A 21,617-nucleotide genomic window follows, 5' to 3' on the forward strand; every position below is an offset into this window, starting at 1 on the left:
ATCTGTACCAAGTAAGAGCGTAATACAAGTAGGGATGTAAATACATGTAATACTAGGTGCAAAAAGGTAAAGGATTATAGCAAGCCCGCAAAATCTGTACTAAGCCATTAAATACCAGATTATCATACTTCCTGTATATCGTATTTGTCAATCATGCGAATTAATTAATTACTAACACGGAGTAGCAGGTAGCAACCGAGGATAAAAGTTGGAAGGCTATAACACTGGAGGCGCGTGTAGTTTTACGAGGAGATAGTCGCGCACAACTGTTTGTACAAAAAAAAATCCTAAATGCTCATTAAACTAAAACAAAAACGGTATAACCCACAACCTCTCCTTCTGGTTTGTTTTAAACCCCAAACTTATCGGCCCTTCGGTGTTCCCATCTCTTAAACCCAAAAAGAGTACATGCAGGGGCGCCTATCGTTAAACATAAAAAAATTCTTATCGTACTTAATATTACCACCAAAATGTTTTTAATATATTTGAAAATCGTTCAGTCATTTTATCAACATTGTACCAGCAATGTAGGTTCAATTTTCCGACAGAAAAGACTATTTATCTGCAATGTTATTGCATACTTTCAATAACAAATTAATCATGTTGATGCCCAACTTATGTCTTTCTTCATGTAAGTTTTTATTAATGAAAGATGAAGGGAATCTGACATTCAATGATAATGAGTACAGATGCACTTATATAATTTGCTATTTTTCTTGATCATGATTGGCCAGAGTTGTATATTATATTGTTATCATGATTGTTTTCTTCACAAAAATCGAACGCAAGTTTTTTTCTACCGCTTCCATTAGGCCAAATATAATAATATGTCTGTTTCTTGCTTATTTTTATTCTAATTTTTATTTGTTATTATTATTATGTTATTATTATTATTTTTAAGTATACACTTAACATTTTATAGCCATTCTGGCTCAAGCACTGTTAAAGTCTAGATTGTTTCCCCATCAACTCAATGTAAAATTGCTTTTGGAAAATACAGTAATTTTCCAACTTTCCATTGACACTTGTCTCTGAATACTAGTAAATATAGATTCCTATACATTACAGTGTTGTGTTGTTGTAAGTGTAGTTGTGTCGATTTTATCTGAGGCAAGTACCTGTGCTACCAACATACCTTGTTTCTTGCTGGTAGCAGGAAAAAAGACTATTTTGGCCCTAGATTGTGTCTTGAATTGTCTTGTTTCCTATGAAAACTAGATCTTTTCGTGAACTTCACAAAAAATCTTTAGTTTAAATTACACAATTGCCAACTATTGAATATACGTGTACATGAACATTAAAATAGAGAATCTTGTTAATGATTGTATCATTTAAAAAGAAATACCAAAACCGTATCATATGAAAGTTTGCCGTAGGATCGATATCACATAATTTTATTCTGAAATTATTGCGTGCAATAAAATTTTATTAGTGCAATATTTACTTTTTAAGCCAACGTACGATTATAATTACTGCGTTACACAGATAATTATTGTTTATGTGAAATTCATGTTAATCGAGTTTCACTTAAAATTCAAGTGAACTTTACATGAAATTAACGCGATTTTCACGCGAAATTCGCTTAACATGAACTTCATGTGAACAGTTCACATGAATTTCATGTGAAGGCTCGATTCACTCGAATTTCACGTGAACTCTGTCACAAAGTTAATTTGCTCAATTCAGGTGAAAATTATATGAAATAATTTTGCCTGTGAATCGATATTAAAAAAAAACTGTATTGTATTGCATTCCATGCATAATGAGCGTTTGAATTATTGCGATCACAAACCCGTCGCAATTTCATGCAACAATAAAAAAAACATTGCGGCAATAATTTCTGTATCTTCATGTAATGTAACTGTACATGTCGAAATGAAAGACAAATCACACTTTTGTTTATGCGCATTGTATGGCGCAAACCATGATATCGTCTTCGATTTTTGACGTAGCTTTTCAACTCCTAGAATTATAACGGGAAAATAAACATATATTCAGAATGACCTGGAGTGAACTGGAAAAGAAAGCAAAGCAAAGGCTAGACTAAGTCCTTGTTCCACGTGTCATCTGGTACGACAACGACTAGATAAAAAGGTCTCCTGCCATAAACTTGTGTGGAACGCATATGAGTTTATATAGGAAGTGCAACTGAAAGTTAATATGCAAATCATGTTACCTTCAGTTTGTGCCAATACTATTACACACTCTAAGACTGTTAGCTACGTAAATGTCTTTCTTTTTATGAGATTTGATTTATGAAAGAAGAAATATTACGGTCATTTACCCCAAATGCGTTTGAACCGAACACTCCGCGATAGAAATTTTGAAGATTCAAGATACATTTAGTTAGGATTGATAAAATTTGCCTATTTATCATTTAGGTCGTGGTTTTCATATAAATGGGTAAATTGAATTTCATATGTATGACATATTTTACACATCGTACAACTAAGCAAGATTTTGGAAAACTATTTCTGACTTTGAAAGATTCTGTATATAGAACAATAAGAACCCCTGTTCCGTATAAGTGGATATTCACAGTCACTTAAGAACCTTTGTTCTTAAATGTACTAAGAAGACCAGTTATTTTTGGTCTTTGTTCAAACGTGGTCCAAACAATAGTGTCAGCTGGAAAAATGTGTGGCACTGCGTTAATATTAGGTTCAGGTTTATGCACTGTTAAGTACTACGTGTATGTATTCTGTACAGTTACAAGGATAGGGCCGACAATTCATGCAAGTCATTCCTCCTCGAATAATTAAAACAGGAATTATGACGATTTTGTGTGTGTCCCTTTTCATATTTTTTCTTCGCTTTAATGTTGACACCCCCAACACAGTAGGTTGTACAACTAATTCTTTTTTAACTGTCTTTTCAAAATTATACAAATATTGAATAGTTGGTATTGTAACATCTTCGACAGGTTTGGGCATAATCTGAACTACATGTACATGTACACAGCATTCCCACCTCCTTAATGGGTCGAGTTCATTACACGACAGATTCAGGTAATTGTTTCTGTTAAGTTATAGAAGATTCAGTAAGCATCAGTGCCAAAACCTATTACAACACATTTTTGCTAACACGCAAAACCAGGAAACTACAATTTGTAACATGCGTGAACAAAAACAGCACAATGGTATGTATTATAAAAACAAGAAAACATTTATAGAAATATAACAGAGAGATGATTCTATATAAATTCTAACATAAGCTTTCTTTGTCTTGAAATATGATTAAAGTCAATTTTCATGATTTAATGAATAACAATTATCATTCTTTAATGCTATACAAATTTTGATGTAAATTCAAGATTTTTTTTTTCAAATTTGAAAAACACAATCGAAATGCTAATGTAATCAGATATGTATTTATACAGCAACTTTTTACATTAAATATTGAGTGTTTAGGCAGTCAATGGGCTTCAAGAAAAAATACGGTTGGTTTGTTTTACATAGCAGCAATTTACTTCTGCCACTCCAAAAAACTAAATATAAAAACTTAAAGTTACGTAATTATCTGCATGTTAAAAGCAAAAATTAAACAAAAGTTTTGATACATTAACTATTACATTTAGATAATTTCCGAACATTACGGAACCACATTTCGAATGGCAATTGACATCTGACCTTTGGAGACGAAGCAGACGAACTTACCTACGGCAGAACATACTGCATGATATCCGTTCATATTCTGACATATTATTCCACATTTACACCTGGCTTAATGTCAGACAAGAGGCGATTCTCTGACAGATCTAATATAGTCAAAACACACACAACAAATAATTACAATGACAGACAACCGCACGAGATTACTGCAGCAGACGATCGCAGCGCGCGCTGTAATTTGATTGGTTAATTAGCTAGGAGTCTTCATTAACATCGATTTCTGATATTCGAGATGGTTTACGTCCGATGGATAAATTGTAGAGAATTTCTAAGCATTGAGACACTAAGATGGTTCTGTTGAACAGTTAATAACTTCTTTTTTTTCTCAACGCCTATCAAAGCGTTCACAATATAATCCTGGTCGTAAATTATTCAATCAATTACACGATATCTACATTTTCTCCCATGTAAAAAAAAATCTGCCGATTAACACGTTTCGGTATCGAACATGTTTATATCCGAATTTTTTAAGGGAAATCTAAATGTCATTGTTGTAATAAGGTTGATTTGATGCGACAGCTTGAAGCGTTAGCGAACCTTGAGATTTATTTACATACACCTCCGCAGTAAAAATCACGCAGAGGAAATTTTAATACTGGAAATACTATACCGCACAAGCGTCAGAGCTTATGCTATGATAGAAGTTGTTTGGGGCTTCGCATTTATGGGTAATAAACATATGAAATCGGTATATAATGAATTTGATATATTTGATAGAAATTTGAATAGATTTAAAGATATCCGTATATTAAAAAAATAAAAAATAAAAAATCACACATTTCACAAGGAAATGAAATAATTCGCGCCTGCATTTTGAAAATGGTAGTTTAAAGGGGATTTGTCAGACTTACTGTGTAAATATCTTTTCAGTCTGCACTAGCAGAAATAACCCCACCCAGCTGACCCGTATACAAAGGGTTATATTCTGTATTATCAAAAATAAATAATCGCAAGATGTGACCAAGATCCAGAGTAGGAGTCTCATCTTTCTAGTAATTCACATCTATTCAGGAGATTTGCCTTTTGAGTGATTTGAAATATCATTTACGTACGAACATCATCTTCAGTGAAATCAAAAATTGATTTAGGAGTGCTTGCAATGGCTCCTCATTACTTTTTAGTCTCAATAATACTTTACATGCGTATCCAAAGACAAAGCCGAGCCTGTAGTCTTATTCTAGTGGTTGTCATTGTTTTTTTTCTTTTTTTTCTTGTAGACTAGGTCGATTTTTGGGCTTTTATGAACAGTTTCCCATGTTTAATTTGGGGTCTTTTACAGCTTGCTTTATGGTATTGATCTTGCCCATCATTGAAGAAGTTAAATTGTTCGTTGCTTAGTATTTGGTGGATGGCTATCTTACCGGCAATCATTCCACATCTCCTATTTTTATATTCCATGTGTTTAGATAGTCACTGTGTTTCTTTGTTTTTTTTTCTCATGTCAACTTAGTCCTATATTCTTGATCCAACAATTAGAATTTCGGAATGATCAGATGGTATCCACTAACCTACGCATGGGTTTTTCATTATTATTTAGTGTAATTGGTTTGGTGTCTCATGAGGAGAAATTACTTGCGTTTGTCAGATATTTGGATCGAGTACTTAGCTCTTGATTACTCGGAATATACGAATTTGATAATTTCCTATTACTCCTTTGACTTTGTCTCGACTTCAAAACAATGAAGACTTCTTCGTGTTATTAATTTTCCGATTACTACATGTAGTTTTGAATATACATGGACATTAAAATCGAAAAGCTTGTTATAGACTGTATCCCTTTAAAAAAAAACCTTTAATATCGGAATCCGTATCTAGATATGCATTTTGTCGAGAGTCAAATGAGGCGAGTTGTGAGTTTGGTAATGTGAGAAATAAAAATTCCGAGTAGTCTGATCGTGCAGGATTACAGGCATGTTTTTTTTCAGTAGCTTGTACGTATACCAAGTTTTGCACTCTCTATCATATCTTCGCGTTGGAACATTAGGCCATTGTTCACATTCGAAAACGTTTGGTGACATAAGTTTACTTAAAGTTCTAAGTGAAAAATACATATTTTGGGCTTATATTAGCTTCTGAATTAACTAGAGAAATAGGGAAAGTAAAAATCAGGTTCATTTGCACAGAAATAATAACATATTGACCCGCAAGTCTTCCGAATTGAGAATTCACAAACTTCAGGTTGTCAGTTTTACTTGTCCGAGCACAGGGGCTTACTTCCAGTATCAATATGCAACCCGATTGGTATATAACATATCGGGCTGCATATTTGTTAACATTTATAATCATACTATGCATCAACTCTATCGTCGGGAAAGGCGATTCGATTTAGAATTGGATTAAAATGTCATAAAATCGCCAACGCTCTCCTATTTAACTCAACGCGTGACGTATAAAAGTGATTCCACAGATTAGGCGGTTAGTGTGGATCTGACAATTCTTTAATGAAATGTCGAAAGTGTAAATATAAAATTAATGAAGTGAAAATATGATATGACAAAATATGCCAATATATAATATATTATATTAGATTGACATAACAGATTCTACGTAAAGGATTATATGGGGTTACAGTATACCACGATCCTTATCTTATGTGTCCTGGCCTGAAGTTTTTTTGCTACTTTCTATTTCAGGGTTTGCAACGACTTTCCGCAAACGCTGGTGGCTAAGAACAGGTGTATTTAGCGGGAATATAAACACCTGGAGAGTACTATCAATCAGATGAGCGTGACGTAACCAAGCACAAATCAAACGCTCTCTTTGTTCTTTGCCCAAATTCAAAAATAAAACTCCTAACTGTAATGGGAGCATCACTCTTTAAAGCAGTGTCGAATGCAAAGTGGGGGTGCATGTGCTTGGCACCTCCCTTGTGTAAATAAATTTGTCATTTTCATGTGTAAAATTGACAAAAATGGCAAATTATGTCCTAGTACCCCCTTTTCTGAGAAACCCCGGTTGCCACCCTTCCTTTTCAAAGTGTCTGGATCCGCCCAGTGGCGTTTTTATTAATTGGACGGATGAACGACTATTTGGGTTTCAGTCCCAAGCGGACCGAGCATGATCTGTTACATGTACACGATCTCTAATACTTCCGCTTGCTTTTATATAAACCTCATCAGATCTTGAATATTTGCTACAACTTAGAGGAAATGTTAGCGTTGTTTTAATGCTTAAAATTGTTATAAAAACAGGTCAATGTTTTATCGTGACTCACAGCGAATGTGAAAGTTTGCACATTCTAAGAGCTAGGAAACCACAAAACCGGCTTAGACTCAACGCCTTAATCGGAAAATGTTATGTCGATAGAAAACAGCTTGAATAATTGCCATAACGCTATGTGGATCAGTTCGGAATAACCGGTTAATTATGGAATAAAGCTAATATCACGTCTAACACTATAACTGGATGATTGGATTAAATGAAGCAAATTAAGTCATATTTATACTTGACATGAGAGCAAATCAACTAAAAGGAACAAAGAAAACATATTTTGTATACATTTCAAGGAAATTACGTAGCGTTTACTATCATAAACAAAACTTAGATATTCTATATCGACTGTATACATGTATAATAACGTGTTTGATTTCCGAATTGATAATTCGAGAACTATCCCCGTCGGAACTCGTAGCACATATAATGTCAATGGCGGGACAAGACGGGGTTTGAATTGGTCCGAAGTTTGTTGGAACCAGCTCTTTTGTTAGAAACGGTATTTTACTCTCTTACGATTCACCATGAAGGAACTAGCTTGTAAATATTTTAATGACGACAAAGCCGCATAACTGAAATCAGCTACAGATGTAAGATTTACATTTGTACAAATAAATATACGGTAAACGTCACAATTTCAGGTGTGCCACATTGGCTTTTGTATTGAACATTCATTTTGTTGTGTAATGACTTATTTTGATTAGTGAGAAGCCTTTTGGTTGGTTGGTTCTCTTATGATAACAAAGGTTATTTTGTATAAATAAACTTGGTACTGTGACGTCATTAGCGCCGTTGGTCCTAATGATCCACGAAATTATTACCAAAAAAAATTTAAAATTAATCCTTAAATAAAAAATACAAAATAAACTCCTTGAAATGTGATTAATATCAGCCGTTACGCTACACTACATTGCGCTCTCTAGCTGGGCGTCTTGAGGCATCCACATGAAATACAAAATGATACTAGGCAGTTGATTATTTTATTTGCAAGAAGTTTGGATAAACATATTATTGTAATTTGTAGACAAATATAACTTGTAACGTATAATAAATTTTGGCCTACTTGGGAATTTTTTCAGACTTTAAAACAAAATATTTTATAGCACATTCGGAAGTGTCGGAAGACCCCTAGTTTGGAAACTTTATCCCTCCTTAAGTCTATGTGTTACACAGGCTAAGTGTATCAACGTAGTAAATTTTTTAAAAACGCAAATCTAAGACGGACATTTTAAAACTTCCTTGATCTCATATGTAATGAAAAAAGAAAAACATGGTTGGAGCGGATAGGCGAATTTTGTGTCATAATGATAGACTCATAATATACATGACTCGTCCAAGTGGAACCATCCGTTGCAACTGAGATGGGTCCCAATAACAGAAAGCATTCGAATGAGGAAAAAAATGGCAATTTTCCGATTAAAGAGTGCAGTATTTATGAATGCATGACCCTTCGATCCTTGTTACAAAATAGTAAGATCGGAAGAATTATGATTTAGATCACGGATAAATGCTGTACTAGTATTAAGGCAAAAATGTCCACGAGAGAACCAGAAGTAAAATTTATATCTAAAGAATACCGTCTTTCCCTCACCATTTGAGATCTGGCACTTAACGACAAAACTGTTTCAGTGGCCCCTCATCGGAAACTACAATACCAACTTGGGATAATCGAATAAATGTAAAATACAAGGGGAAAATATTAGGAAAACAAGACGGCCATCAAACAATTTCATGACTTGGGACAAGTGAACGCAATTAAAATGCGAATTACTTAAATACATGACTCCTACCTATTTAGAGAGCAGCCTAATCCAGACTTTGTGGTTAGACGCACAAGCATACCACACAATAGCCTTGTTACATGTAAGAATAATCCATTCTAGCTGTAATATTTTGACAAAAAAGAAGTGGTAGGAAAAAAACAATAATCCACTAAAAATCGACAAAACTTTTGATCGAACTGTCCTAACAGTATAATTCACCATAAAACAATTATTTAATGCGTGGCAAGAACAATTTTGCTATTACACTAATGTAAATGGCATTTCGGAGTATGCCAAAACGCACACACTGCATTTTTTTTACTAATTTGACGAAAAGGGAAATACTAGATATGGATGTTTAATTAAACGAAGTTTTTGCAGGATACTCTATATTGGTATTGATAAATATCGGCGAGACAAAGATATTATTCGCTGATCCCTATATTTAATTCCCGTGTGGTTCCACAACTGTATGATATCGAAGCCTAAAGCCAACAATATATTGATGTTTTGCAGATATTTTTTACACGAAAAGAGAAGTCACTCTATTTTCGCCTAATTTCTCTGAAATGCTAAACATGTTAAGTGACATTTTCCGAGGTTCGAGAACAAATTATATCCACAATCTGAATGACATTCAACAGTATTTCTTACATAAATAATATCTTATTTTCATTTAGGTGTCGCGGGAGAAGTACCTAGAACCCATCCATGCGTTAAAATACGTGTACCAAATTTGGATAAACACAATTTTATTTACTTTATTGTCGAAAAGTTGATTCAAATACGGACACAGCATCCAAACTTGATACTCTTATTTCAATTATTAATGAGCTGTTTGACAAGATTCTGGTCACAACTGAAGTACAAAATGTAATCACAGAATTTTGAGGTTGCAGGTAAATGAGGAAGTTATATACTGGGTTGGGGAAAATGCATATTCTGACCCCTTTTGACCCTTATTTTAGCTCCTTTACTTTACGAACAAGAAGTCCTTTAATTTAAAACAATCCTTTTGTGGTATGGAATCACATACAATTTCATAAAGATCCATACACTTAATACACAGTAATCAAGTTATTGTTCAGAACTGTGCGTTTTTTTTTTATCCCCTAGTTCCTTAATGGTTAAGTAAACACCTCCAATCCCAACTTGTCTGTCGGTATGGAACCTTGTGATACATTTGAATAGACATTCATACACATATGCATATAGTTAAGTTTTAAAGTACTTGTTTTGGCACTTTTTACTCCTTTCCATAGCAGTAAAGAGAATAACCACAAAATCAATCAAAATATTTCTTTGTTCTTTGTAGTATAAAACATTACTGTACAATATAGTGATACCGAAGATCCATACACTTAAACTCCAAGATCAAGCATCTAATATTCAAGTTATTACACGTAAACCTTGTGGGTACGAGTTACCATTAAACGGCCGCAAATTGTTTGTGGTCGTATAAAATGTGCGAATTGTCAGTCATGTCATTGAGTAGGCATAACGGGTACTCATACAAAGAGTACTCAAGGGAACCAAGGTTATAGCGGTAATCAAAAGAATATAATCCAGGGACAAAGACCAGACATGGAAAACAGACACATACAACAAAGAACATAAAGTAACTAAAATCATACATACAAAGTAACAAAAGTAAATGAGCAACTCGGACTCCACTAAAAACTGGGAGCATGGACCAGGTGCACCGGTAGGGTAAGCGTCCTCTGCTTTTCTAGAAACACCCGCCGAGTTGCTCATAAAAAGTCAAGTCCGGGGTAGACAAACAAGGAAAGGCAAACTATGACCCGTTGAATAAATCAGTTTTCATGATGCTGATGGATACATCATAACGATCCACGAGTTCATGATGACCACCATAAAACTTCTGTAGTGATGACTTCAATCTTGTAGCAACATAACCCTGTTCCAGAAGCCTATTTGTTAGAGTTCTAGCGCGATACAAAAAGTCTGCGTAGTTACGGCAAGCTCTGGCATAACGTATGAGTTGTGATATGAACACTCCATACGCAGGAGCCGAAGGGATGTTTCCACAGATGAAAGGAAAGTTGACAATTCTGAATGAAAAGTCATCACGTTTGTCGTAAAGTTTGGTCAATAGTTTTCCTTTACCATCGATTTCTATGTGTAGGTCAAGATATGAGGCTGACTTCAAAGTGTCTGTAGTATCCTTTATCTCAAGTTCTTTTGGGTAGATGCGATGTATCAAATCCCCGAAATTAGGATTGTTTAAAGACAGTACGTCATCTATATAGCGGAAACTGAGATTGAAAGATCTAGCCAAACGATATTCTTTCTTTCTGATCAAATCAGCTATAAAGTCAGCCTCATATTAAGAGGGAAGAAATAGGTCAGCAAGTAAAGGAGCGCAATTTGTTCCCATTGGAATGCCGACCGTTTGTTGAAAAACACGTCCACCACACTGGACAAATATGTTGTCGATTAAAAATTCAAGCATTTTGTAAACATCTTCCTCTGTATATTTGGAAGATGATTTGGAATTATTTCTTACAAAGTATGAGGAATCTCTACCAAGAACTATATATTTGTATCTAGATGTACCATCTTTTTTTGGAAAAACAACGATGTATAATGTTTTTAAGTCGGGATTTTAACTGAGTATGGGGAATAGAAGTATACAGTGTTGAAAAATCATAGGTTTTAATGCTATTATATTCAGATAATAGTCTTCAACTGATTGTCTCCAAAAGATCTTTCGAATTTTTCAGCATCCACATTGACTTAATACCACTACGGGAGCAACAAGTGTTGTGGTAGGACTGCAGACCCTCTTTGACAGTTGTGAGTATATAAGTTAAAAGTTTTGAAAGAGGTTTGGTGGTACATTTTGCAGATCCAGCTATGAAACGTTGTTTGTATGGATTCTTGTGAAGTTTAGGAATCCAGTACATAGACGGTAAATCACAATCATCGTCCTTGGTAGAGAGACCAAAAGAGGATAGCACAGATCTATGGTTTTCCATATTCTCTTCTTTGGAGAGAGTGATAGCAGTATAGGTCTTATCACTGCTATTATTTTCTACGTCTACCTCTGATAATAAACATTGGATATAAAACGTTTTGCAGACAAAAACAATGTTGTTTTGGGCTTTGTCTGCTGGTACGACAACATATTTGTCATGTATAGTAGACAATGTTTTTGCTACATCGGGGTCTTTGAAAACTGATGTAGCCTTGGCACTCATTGACCTACTTAAAACTTTCATTCGTTTCAAAATTAAAGACCTCACGGCCTTTAACCACTCTGATAGAAAATCAATGTCTTCTTGCTCTCGTTTTATCCATTTTCTTGCATAGTCCTCGACGGCATCCATAAGAACTTTAAAGTTATAATTCCAATTTATGGAGCGTGGTTCACGGTACTTGGGACCTTTAGAAAGGATATTACGTAGAGATTCGTTTTCGATAATGGTTAAATCTCCCGTAACGACGTGACCAGAAGGACCAAAATTAGCAACATAAAAAATCTACAGAAATTCAACTAAGCATTTGATTTTCAAAATACATTACATTCAAACAAAGTGCGAGTATGTAGGAATAAAATTAAAGCACTTACCTAGAAAGATAGTAAGAGAAAAATAAAAATTATATTGAGAGAACAAAACAGATTAAAACTAGACATGATTGAAGGAAGCCTATTATCTCCTAGATACCATATATGTCAAGCATTCGTTATTATATGCATACCGATAATATGGTATAATAAGAGGCTCAGTTGAGGTTGCCATCATTGAGTAGATCGAGATGTGCTAATGTGTTGATAGGTACATATTGAGTAGTCAGAGGCTCAGCTGAGGTTGACGTAATTTAGTAGACCAAAATGTGCTGAGGTTTTGATGGGAATTAAGTAAATCTGATGCAGTAAGCAGATAATTCAAAATAGAATGAATACTGCAGACGCTGAAAAACTGAAGTATTTAAATCTTTGTTGCATGCATTCCATGTATTAAAAAAAAAACAGGTTTGTTTGGACTTATCTCATTTGATTTGTGTTTCAAATGTATATGTTTCTTATATTCGTACTTACATGTAAGAATTAGATAGTGATTATGCTGTCCGTCTGTTCGTCCGTCCCCAGTTTCTTTACGCAACTCTAGTAAAATACCTAATGAAATCCGATGATACCTGCACAGATTCATCATTAGATTCCATTTTTCACCTTCTTTTTTATTTCCATCTAAATGACTTTTGGGGTTTCCTTAATGGTTTCTGGGAGGGAAGTGGGATGTATCAACTTGTGATAGTACCATAGTTTTTTCCTAGTTTAATTTCGATTAATACCAATTTAAATAGTAATTACAATTATTAAATATTCACTGTATATTGTTCTTGCAAGATTTGGAAACTATAAAAAATAATAATAATTACAGTTTCACATAATGTAGGTTAATTCTGCAGAGGTACCCCCATCAAAAACTACAGCCTACGGTGATAAGTCTTTCAAATAAAGCCAGAACTTTGACCTCATTTGACCAGTTTAAAATAAATAAAATATGATGCACGTAAAACATGTGAGAGGACGAAATTGAATTTCTTGGCATTTTTAAGAAAGATCACGTCATCTACAGTTGCACATTAGATAAGATTTATAACTTTATAAAAAATTGAGGTGTGAGTTATAAAGATTTCGTTTTTTGTTAAAAATACGAAAGTAGTAAGACCCTTACTCCGTATTCGTGGTTGTCGACAAGGATTTTACTACACATACATATGTACTAATGTTTTACATTTAGATTGCTCAGATTAATTTCACCAGGCTCTCAGTGCTTCTAATGTCAAAGGTTATATTCGTATTGAAATTAAGTCCTCTATTGACAGCTTGTGTGGGGGACAAGAATGCCACTGTAGAGCCTTTAACCTGTGCTGCCCCATGGCTGATCTACTTGTTGGCTCGGACTACTTTTTGTTTGTGCTTGCTTTTAATTATATTTTCCTCGTGTAGTGTTGTTATTATTATTTCACGCCTGCATAGACTTTTTTTAAATCTATATTCTGTTTTACAGTTGTTTTGACTTGGGTTCCTTTCCATGATTTGTGCACCAAGCGGCGCTTGCCACACGGATGTCAATTAAACTGGATTGGAGGCCTCGTCATGCTGTGAAAATTGGTTAATACTGTGTCTGTTGTCTGCATGTATGTATGTCTTTTTGTTATATTTGCATGTAATTGTCTGTTTAACTAAATGAAGATTACTTACTAATTTACACGTACTTAATACACACAATAATTTATGCACCTACAAGTTATGAATTTGGTTTACACTGCTATTTCGATCAGATAGATAACTTATTGTGTATGAGAAGTATCTAAATATCTCCCAATGTCTATCAACAGTTTTGTGTATCCGCAACGAATATAGAAATGTCATTATCATTTGAAAATAATATACTTTTTCGCGTGATAATCAATGATTCTTTGGAGCATTACCTAGAGAAACCAGGAAAATGGAAAGAAACACGAGAAAGGCAGAATCCGATTGCAAGCTTTTATCTGTATTGAAGATGTTATGCTACGTGTGATTGTATGTCTGAGATAGAAAACAATTAGTCACAATTGTAAAATAATTTTATGTGTATAATTGAATATAACAAAACATGAATATGACATCTGACAATGGTCGCTAATGTTGTTTATAAACATCAAACAACCAAAACATCTAAAAACACAAACCATCTTGCAATCTACAACAAAACAAAAACAAAAACAAAAACAAAAACAAAAACAAAAACGTCAGTGGTTCTTGTGAAGGACTATTTGAGTATTACGGAAAACGGTTCCGGAAGATATTGAAGTTTGCATATCTTATAGGCAATAGAAGTCAATTGAACAAATGACACTATTCATTGTTGCTGCAGATCAACCAGTGTCAAACCTTACCTAAAAGCGCCTGGCTTTAGAAGTTTAAAAAACACTTCAATGCGTTTCTCGAAAATCGGACTCGACCGCAAATGTTATTCAGTAGATAAATATATAAAGATATTTAACTGTCAGCTGGGTACGTAACAAAACAGTAACATCCCTTACAAGATAAATTTTTGTTTGTCAAAATCAAAATTTATCAGTAAAGCACCAATCATTTCATTACAGGGAGTTTTGGTAATGTTCAAATCAAAGTAAAGTTATTCTAAAAATATTAATGTCTGTGCAAAAAAATTGTAGTCTGGATATTCATATTGCATATAAAATGTGTGTATTGACCAATATTTCGCTTATTTTCTGAAGACCAGAATAAACTTATTTTAAGCATGAAACCCCAACCCCATACAATAAGGTGGTTAATGCTCAAATATTAGTGATCACACGTTTTAATATCGTTTGTACAATAGAGGATGAGGACAAATATCATAGAAAATCAGAAATTACGTCAATGCTTCCACCAACATTGAAGTGGTGATCCATCAAAAGAAAATTTCGAATGATATTTATTTCCATTGTGGAACTCCATCCGACTCCATGACTTTCCCGCGGCCATTTTTCGTTATTACCTCCCCTGTTTGTGTATCCAGAACAACTAAACAGGGAATTCCAGTTACTCCGAATTTCTTGCTGCAATTCATCTAAAAACAAGAAATATAATTTACATTTTGTATATTCATAAAATTAATTGACGCCACAGGGAGGTGTTTGGTTGGCTTTTTGTCCTAAAAGATTCAATTAATTTATTTTTCAAAAGCCGGAATTCTGATTGTTAATTGACAAGTTTGATTTCATAACTAGTATATATACCCATAATTTGTGAAACATGCAACATACCTTTCGATCTCTATCCGAAAAATCTAGAGCAAGCCATGGCATTTCTGAATAATATTCATTGAAGCTTGCTTCATCTCGGTCAGAGCTGATGAAAATAATTTCTGTGTTACTCCCTGCCTCTTTCCATTTCTTGTATTTCTCTGCCAAGACGGGCGTAAAACCCCGACAAGGCGGGCACCAATGAGCGGAAAAATACAAGGCTGAAAATAAATACTTTCTTCATAAAACTAGCAATCAAGATTAATGCGAAATTTCGATTTTTATTTAACCACAAAAAATATTTCCCTCATTATACGGTCTATTGGTAATATCAGCAAATCATGATAGTATGTTTGAAAATCTCAAATATAAAACACCAATATGATATGATACATATCACTGATTTCAAGAGTTGTGTCCCTTACCCTAGGTCAACCTCCTTAAAAAAATAATCAGTCTTCATCTCCTTTGGTGGAATGACATCTGTTGTACAATTCTAAGATATCCATTCACTCATAGTTACGTTGCTGTACGGACGTAATGAAAATTGAATTGTTTTTCGGTATGTTTTTAGCTTAAACATATTTATTCAAGTATGTAAGTACAGTAAACATGTACACATTTACATACAAACTCATGGAAGGATTCGGAAAGAAGCTAGATAGCTTATACAAAGTTCCGTGTCCTTAAGAGTAAACTTGCAAGAATATTCTTATAAATAAGATGCATTTTGAATGATTTTCTTAATTGACTAGTAAATAAGACAAACGAATAGAAAAATAAAAATGGAATTACAAAATTAGTGAAGAGATACAGTACATAGAAGTCAAGCATTTATAAACCTTTTACTTTTGATAATAAACTTCTGAACTTTAAGAAAAAATTATACATTTTGTTCAGCATTTAGATTATTTGAGCCATACATTACATTTACAGTAATAGGTACATTGTACATCAAGTGCCATGCCATAGAAAATATGATTTCATTTCGTAACAAAGTATATTTGGGACAAAAGAGCAAAAAATGAGAAGTTGATTCGACATGACCGCAGGTGCAATTAGGGGAATTAACAAGGTTACGACTGAACAGATGTTCGTTGAGTGAAGCACTGTTTATTCGCAGTCTGGCATGTAATATTTGCCCCAGTCGTGTAGCAATAAAGTAAAGATTCGGGCATTTTATCAAATGTTCCTGAATCTAATTTCTAAAAATGTTAGTGGACCTAGAACTCCTGGTATTCTGAGGAAGTTTGTTCCACAGTTTAATTGTTTCTGGCAGAAAGTATTCAGAGTAGAAGTTAGTTCTCGTGCGAATTTCTAAATTATTTTGTGATTGTCTAATATAATGTCATGCAAGGAATCAACCGAGTTTCGAATAAACGATTACAAGTACTCTTGAGTTTCCTTGTTAATAATCTTATTTAATAATATGACTCTATGTTTTCCCTTCCGTCTGAAGTTTTTCCCACCCGTTTGATCATAAAGTTTATTGATAGATGATAATTTGGTCCCTCCTATTACAATTCGCATAGCTTCTATCTAAACATTTTCTAGCTTGTTAACCAGGGTATTTTTTGTCCCTAATTCCTAAACGACACTTGTCACAAAACCTAAAATTAATCCAAGCATGTTTTGGGGTATGGACATGGTGATACAATACCTGAAGATCGATACAATTATGGACATGGTGATACAATACCTGAAGATCGATACAATTATACGCAAGTTCGGACGACGCTGACAACATGATTCTATTAAGAACGCAATTGTTTTTTGCTGTAGTAAAAAATAAACTTTTGAACATCGAAATTTTACTGATAATGTCTCGCACATGCTCACCAATGAATTTCATATCTCCCATTAAACTACTAGTTTCAACATCTCCATCCTTTCCTTTGACCTTTGCTCCAATTAAATCTGGGAAGAAAAGATTAAACAATAAATCAATTGATGCATTTAAATCTCAAGTTAAAATTCCGTGTCATCCATTAGATATCGTCGCCATTTGATCACACTTCTCATGATGGTTTCGTCGGTATGACGAGTTTTGCGACATTTGATCATTTTCCCCAAAATTACCATTCACGAGCTCCGTGGCCAACGTGTACCTTTTTTAAGCAAATTCAACATCTTAATCAACTTTATGTCGAGAACACAAACCACCTCGATAATCTAGTGGTAGCACACCTCGAGCCTAAAAAGTTGTGGGTTCGATGGTCCACTAAGTTACTCAAGTAACTTTAAATGGGGTACAGGGTGCTTCACCATTAAGTGTGTGGCACGTAGAAGTAAGAATCCCATGTAGACTCAGTGGCAGACACAAAAGGGGGGGTCTGAGGGTTAGACCCCCCTATTTATGGCAACCCCTTTTTAAAATTTCTTCACCCACTGACTGGCTTGGAGTAAATTAATGTATGAAATTGGGTAATGCAAACATGCCTTTCTATGGGATGTTGCATTCTCTTAATTGTACACTCTTCGTCAGCATAACTTTCATCTTGAAAAAAAAACGAAAAAACAATAATTTTTTTACCTGTGATGTTAATTGGATCATTGTTCCAATTTGAAGGAAAATCATCTGAATCGTCAACATCACCAGTGGCATCCTCACTTATAAGACTTCCGGTTTTCCCGTCAATAATCGCTAAAGTTGGAATACCTTCGACTTCAAACTTCTCAGAAAGACTGTTCTGAATACAAGAAAAAAAAATACATGACATATTGTATATCAGGATACCACGAAAGAAGTAAGAAAAAATTATAACTAATGTTATCTGATTCCAAAAAGGAGGGGTGTTCGGTAAATTTTGTTGAGTCGGAATTATTTTTCGAAATTTTGTGGGTCAGAAAAGTTATTTCCAAACAATATAGGAAAAAAAAATATTTTCATTTCACTGTACTTTAGATTCTATACTTTTGGACAACAATTGATTGCATTGTTGTCTTAAAGAAAGTGTAGTCCAGAATATTTATTTCCATCTTGTTCAAAGCCAAGATATATATTTACGAAATTTGCCAGTCCCGCTTGGCCCTCAATAGTCGAATGGTCGTCCACAAATGTCTGTGGAGAAGGATATATTCACAATGAATGTTTGTATTTTGTTCAATCCTACTCGCATTAATTAGAATCCGGTCTTGCAACCTTCATTGTGATAAGTGAAAATATCTAAATCTAAACAATATATATTCTATACATTCAATAAGAAGGAACTATACAATATTTTCACAAAAGTTAATTATTAGTTTTTCCGACGCAGTCGGTATAGTTCCGCTTTTTACCCTTTGACCTTAAGGACGCTCTTCTATGGAAACGCAAATCACCTGACCTCAATTTAGTTGTCCGATTTTATATTGATTTACCACATGTTTTGCTGTGGTTAATTCATTTAAAGCCCCGTTGTTTCCGCATTTTTAGAAACAATCATAGTTGCTTACCCTTCTTTCTTCGTCATCATACGGAATAGCTAACCATGGCATTTCTTTAAAGTAATCATCAAAGTTAGCTTGGTCCCTGTCGGAGCTGACGAAAATAACTTCAAACTGTTTTCCCGCCTCTTTCCAGACGTTGTATTTTCCTGCTAAATGAGGAGTGAAGGCTCGACATGGCGGACACCAATGGGCAGAAAAATAAACACCTGGAATTGTACATGTTAGTAGTCAGGCTCAATTCTGATGCGATTCTCCTGTCGACTTAGAATCCTCATTATATTTTCTCGGTACATTTTAATAGCTTTACATAAAAAAATCAATAATAATGCATGACTTATAAGTCCCGGATTAGACACACCAATATATCCTCAGGCCTACGAAAGTGAATACATTATTACATAGAATTATCTAATCTTCAGTCCTGACAAAATTTGATCTTGAAACCATTTAAATGTCCTTACGTATCACATAAAAAATCAAGCCTATCGACAACGTGAAGTACTATCAACAATTTTAATAACACAATATGGTAGATAGTGAATCAGTTTGAGTGTTCTTACCAATAATCTTATTATCGCCACACAAGTCGCACACATTCACATCGCCATTTTTTCCTTTCACCTTCTGACCAAACATTTCCACCAATTTTCCAGCCATTTTCTTTATACTTTAATATCAACTCGAAATTAAGCTGAAAAATCGCAATGCCGTGAATTTTAATGTAACAGGAGATTCTAAAAATAGGTATGAACTATTTACTTGTAGCCATGACTAAAAATAGCTCACAAGTAAATACAAGTATTAATATTAATATTAATCGACTTGTAAACCTTTGCGTAGACGATGATATGATTCAGCTTTATTTCTGGACATTACTATTGGTAGAATGTTCTACAAAAACAATTCTCCGCATTGTAGACTTATATTCATTATTATGGTTTCAGCGCCAGTGGATGGACACTAATTCAGCGATGATTCTTCGTCACATCTTGTGTAGGTGTATAATAATAACTTCATGTACATCTATATTACTTACTTCGAGTTCACGCTCCCTTAATTTTTCTTTCCACCTGAATGATTTTTTTTTACTTTTTAAAATTTCTTGAAATCTAAATAATCTTTCAATTTGTTTGATTGTTAGTTTGTCTCTTTTAATATATGTTGCTTCACGTGGTTAGGTTTCAAGTCAAACTTTTGAAACATGTACTATTTAACACAAGTAAAACATCTCCTTAAACATCAAATAATTCTAGATTACTGTACTGCCCACATAGTCAAAGAATCGATTTTTCGAAACCAGGTAAGAAATCCCTTATGGGAAGTATACTACTTTTTTTAAGGGAACTACCATTTGACTTTTATGGGGAGGCTAGGATCAAATTTGAAATACAAAAAAGCAGGATTGAAATTTTAAAGCATCAGAAAGCATGGACAGGCCATAAGAAAAAATAAAAAGACAGGATCTATTATTGTCCTAATATGTTTTGTTTATGTTAAAAAATCGGCGCTTTGGAAAGGCGGGACAGAACATTTGATCCTTGCTCCCCATATAAATCAAACGGGTGCTCCTTAATTGCATTTAAAACTACTGCATTCATGAAATATAGTAGATTCTCTTTAGGTAGAAGTAACTTGAGATGCCTTGTGCAATATAATCAAGAGAGTCGGATCTTTTCGACGAGACAGTACGTTTCCGATGCAGAGGATATGGATACCATAGGAAGAGTGCATCTCAAATTTTGCAAGCTTATATTTCGTGTCAAATTACAAAGCCAAATAGTCAGACGTTCATCATAGAGTTACATGTACATTTGTACACCCGGGATCGCATTTTTACTATCAACAGTTCATACTTTTCCCTTTTTGAAAAACAGGAATTTTAATATTAAATGTTAAATCTGGTCGTACCGTAATAATTATATTCATATCTATAGGTTTAACAGAATGACACATTGTTATGCCAAGTTATATATTGATCGTTTTTGAAAATGCTACAATAGTAAAGTGTCAAAAAGTTTCCATACTGACAATTCTAGTCAAATGTAAATGACAATCATGAAATTCCAAGAAATAACTTTAATTTTTATTAAAGTATAAAACTTTGCAAAGTGTGTCGTTTGTGAAGTATAGAAATGAAACTTTTGCAGAGCACTTTAGTAACAGCGAGTCATTTCCGACGAATTAGAACGATATCATATTGCTAAAAAATTCTAAATTGAAATGATACAAAAGGCTGTCATTTAACCGTTTTTTTAAAGGATTTACAAAGCATTTTATTGTAACTGTTTAAAGACAACATTAAGATATTATATCCACTGCAGCATCAATTCAAAGTTGGCTTTTGTTCAAAACATTTAGTTAGTGATTTATAGAGAAAATTTCTCTATAGATGACAATCGCTCATCTTCTGCGATTAAATTTACTGTCTGCCAGTCGTGAACTAGAGATTATCAAATGTTGAGATAATATCGTCGGAGATGTTGGTTATTGTAGACAAGACCCCAAGAGCTTCTTGCTGCACTTCCTCCCATTTTGGCACAGACAACAAATTTTGTATTTTTCATTTCTCTATGAATATATATATATACAAACGTCTCAGAATATTACGACTCTATTTGCTACACTGCTCCATCGGATCAAATTGATACAGGGAAGACATACAAACGTATAGAAAGGTCTGAAAAATTCCCAACGATGTTAGAACTGTCAAATCTGCGATGCAAATTTTTGGTCGTTCCCTCGGCGGGACTCGAACTCGTACTGCTGTGACATC

At 34.1% G+C, this 21,617-nt stretch overlaps 2 protein-coding genes across 4 annotated transcripts in view; both read right to left on the reverse strand.

Annotated features, from left to right (window-relative positions):
• Window positions 1-8,808, reverse strand: part of LOC148618116 (small conductance calcium-activated potassium channel protein 2-like) — a 50,542-nt gene extending 41,734 nt beyond the window's left edge. Inside the window, exon 1 of one of the 3 annotated variants that reach the window (XM_088585989.1) lies at window positions 8,675-8,808. The gene's annotated coding sequence lies outside the window, so the exon portion shown is untranslated. Of the gene's footprint in view, window positions 1-3,656; window positions 4,124-8,674 lie in introns of those variants that run through there. The other 2 variants (XM_088585988.1, XM_088585985.1) reach the window with 2 other exon arrangements.
• A 5,422-nt stretch (window positions 8,809-14,230) lies between these two features.
• Window positions 14,231-19,532, reverse strand: LOC148618117 (nucleoredoxin-like). The gene is made up of 6 exons (XM_088585990.1): window positions 19,405-19,532; window positions 18,851-19,050; window positions 17,949-18,105; window positions 17,255-17,332; window positions 15,437-15,636; window positions 14,231-15,240 (listed from the first exon to the last, which is right to left on the reverse strand). Exons 1-6 carry the CDS (start codon window positions 19,499-19,501, stop codon window positions 15,106-15,108), a joined length of 867 nt encoding a protein of 288 aa, XP_088442116.1. The 5' UTR covers window positions 19,502-19,532; the 3' UTR covers window positions 14,231-15,105.
• Between the last annotated feature and the right edge of the window lie 2,085 nt (window positions 19,533-21,617).

Source organism: Perna viridis, chromosome 5, assembly GCF_037379345.1.
Source record: "Perna viridis isolate PV_CMFRI_1.1 ecotype Kerala chromosome 5, ASM3737934v1, whole genome shotgun sequence".
NCBI classification, from domain to species: Eukaryota; Metazoa; Mollusca; class Bivalvia; order Mytilida; family Mytilidae; genus Perna; species Perna viridis.

Bases quoted from the DNA above. Each gene is read 5' to 3' on its own strand.
- LOC148618117 (XM_088585990.1), bottom strand. From the start codon at position 19,501: ATGGCTGGAAAATTGGTGGAAATGTTTGGTCAGAAGGTGAAAGGAAAA. The intron at 19,051-19,404 runs GTAAGAACACTC...GTACAATTCCAG, and splicing joins TGGCGATAATAAGATTATTG to GTGTTTATTTTTCTGCCCAT. The intron at 15,241-15,436 runs GTATGTTGCATG...TCTTGTTTTTAG, and splicing joins TTTCGGATAGAGATCGAAAG to ATGAATTGCAGCAAGAAATT.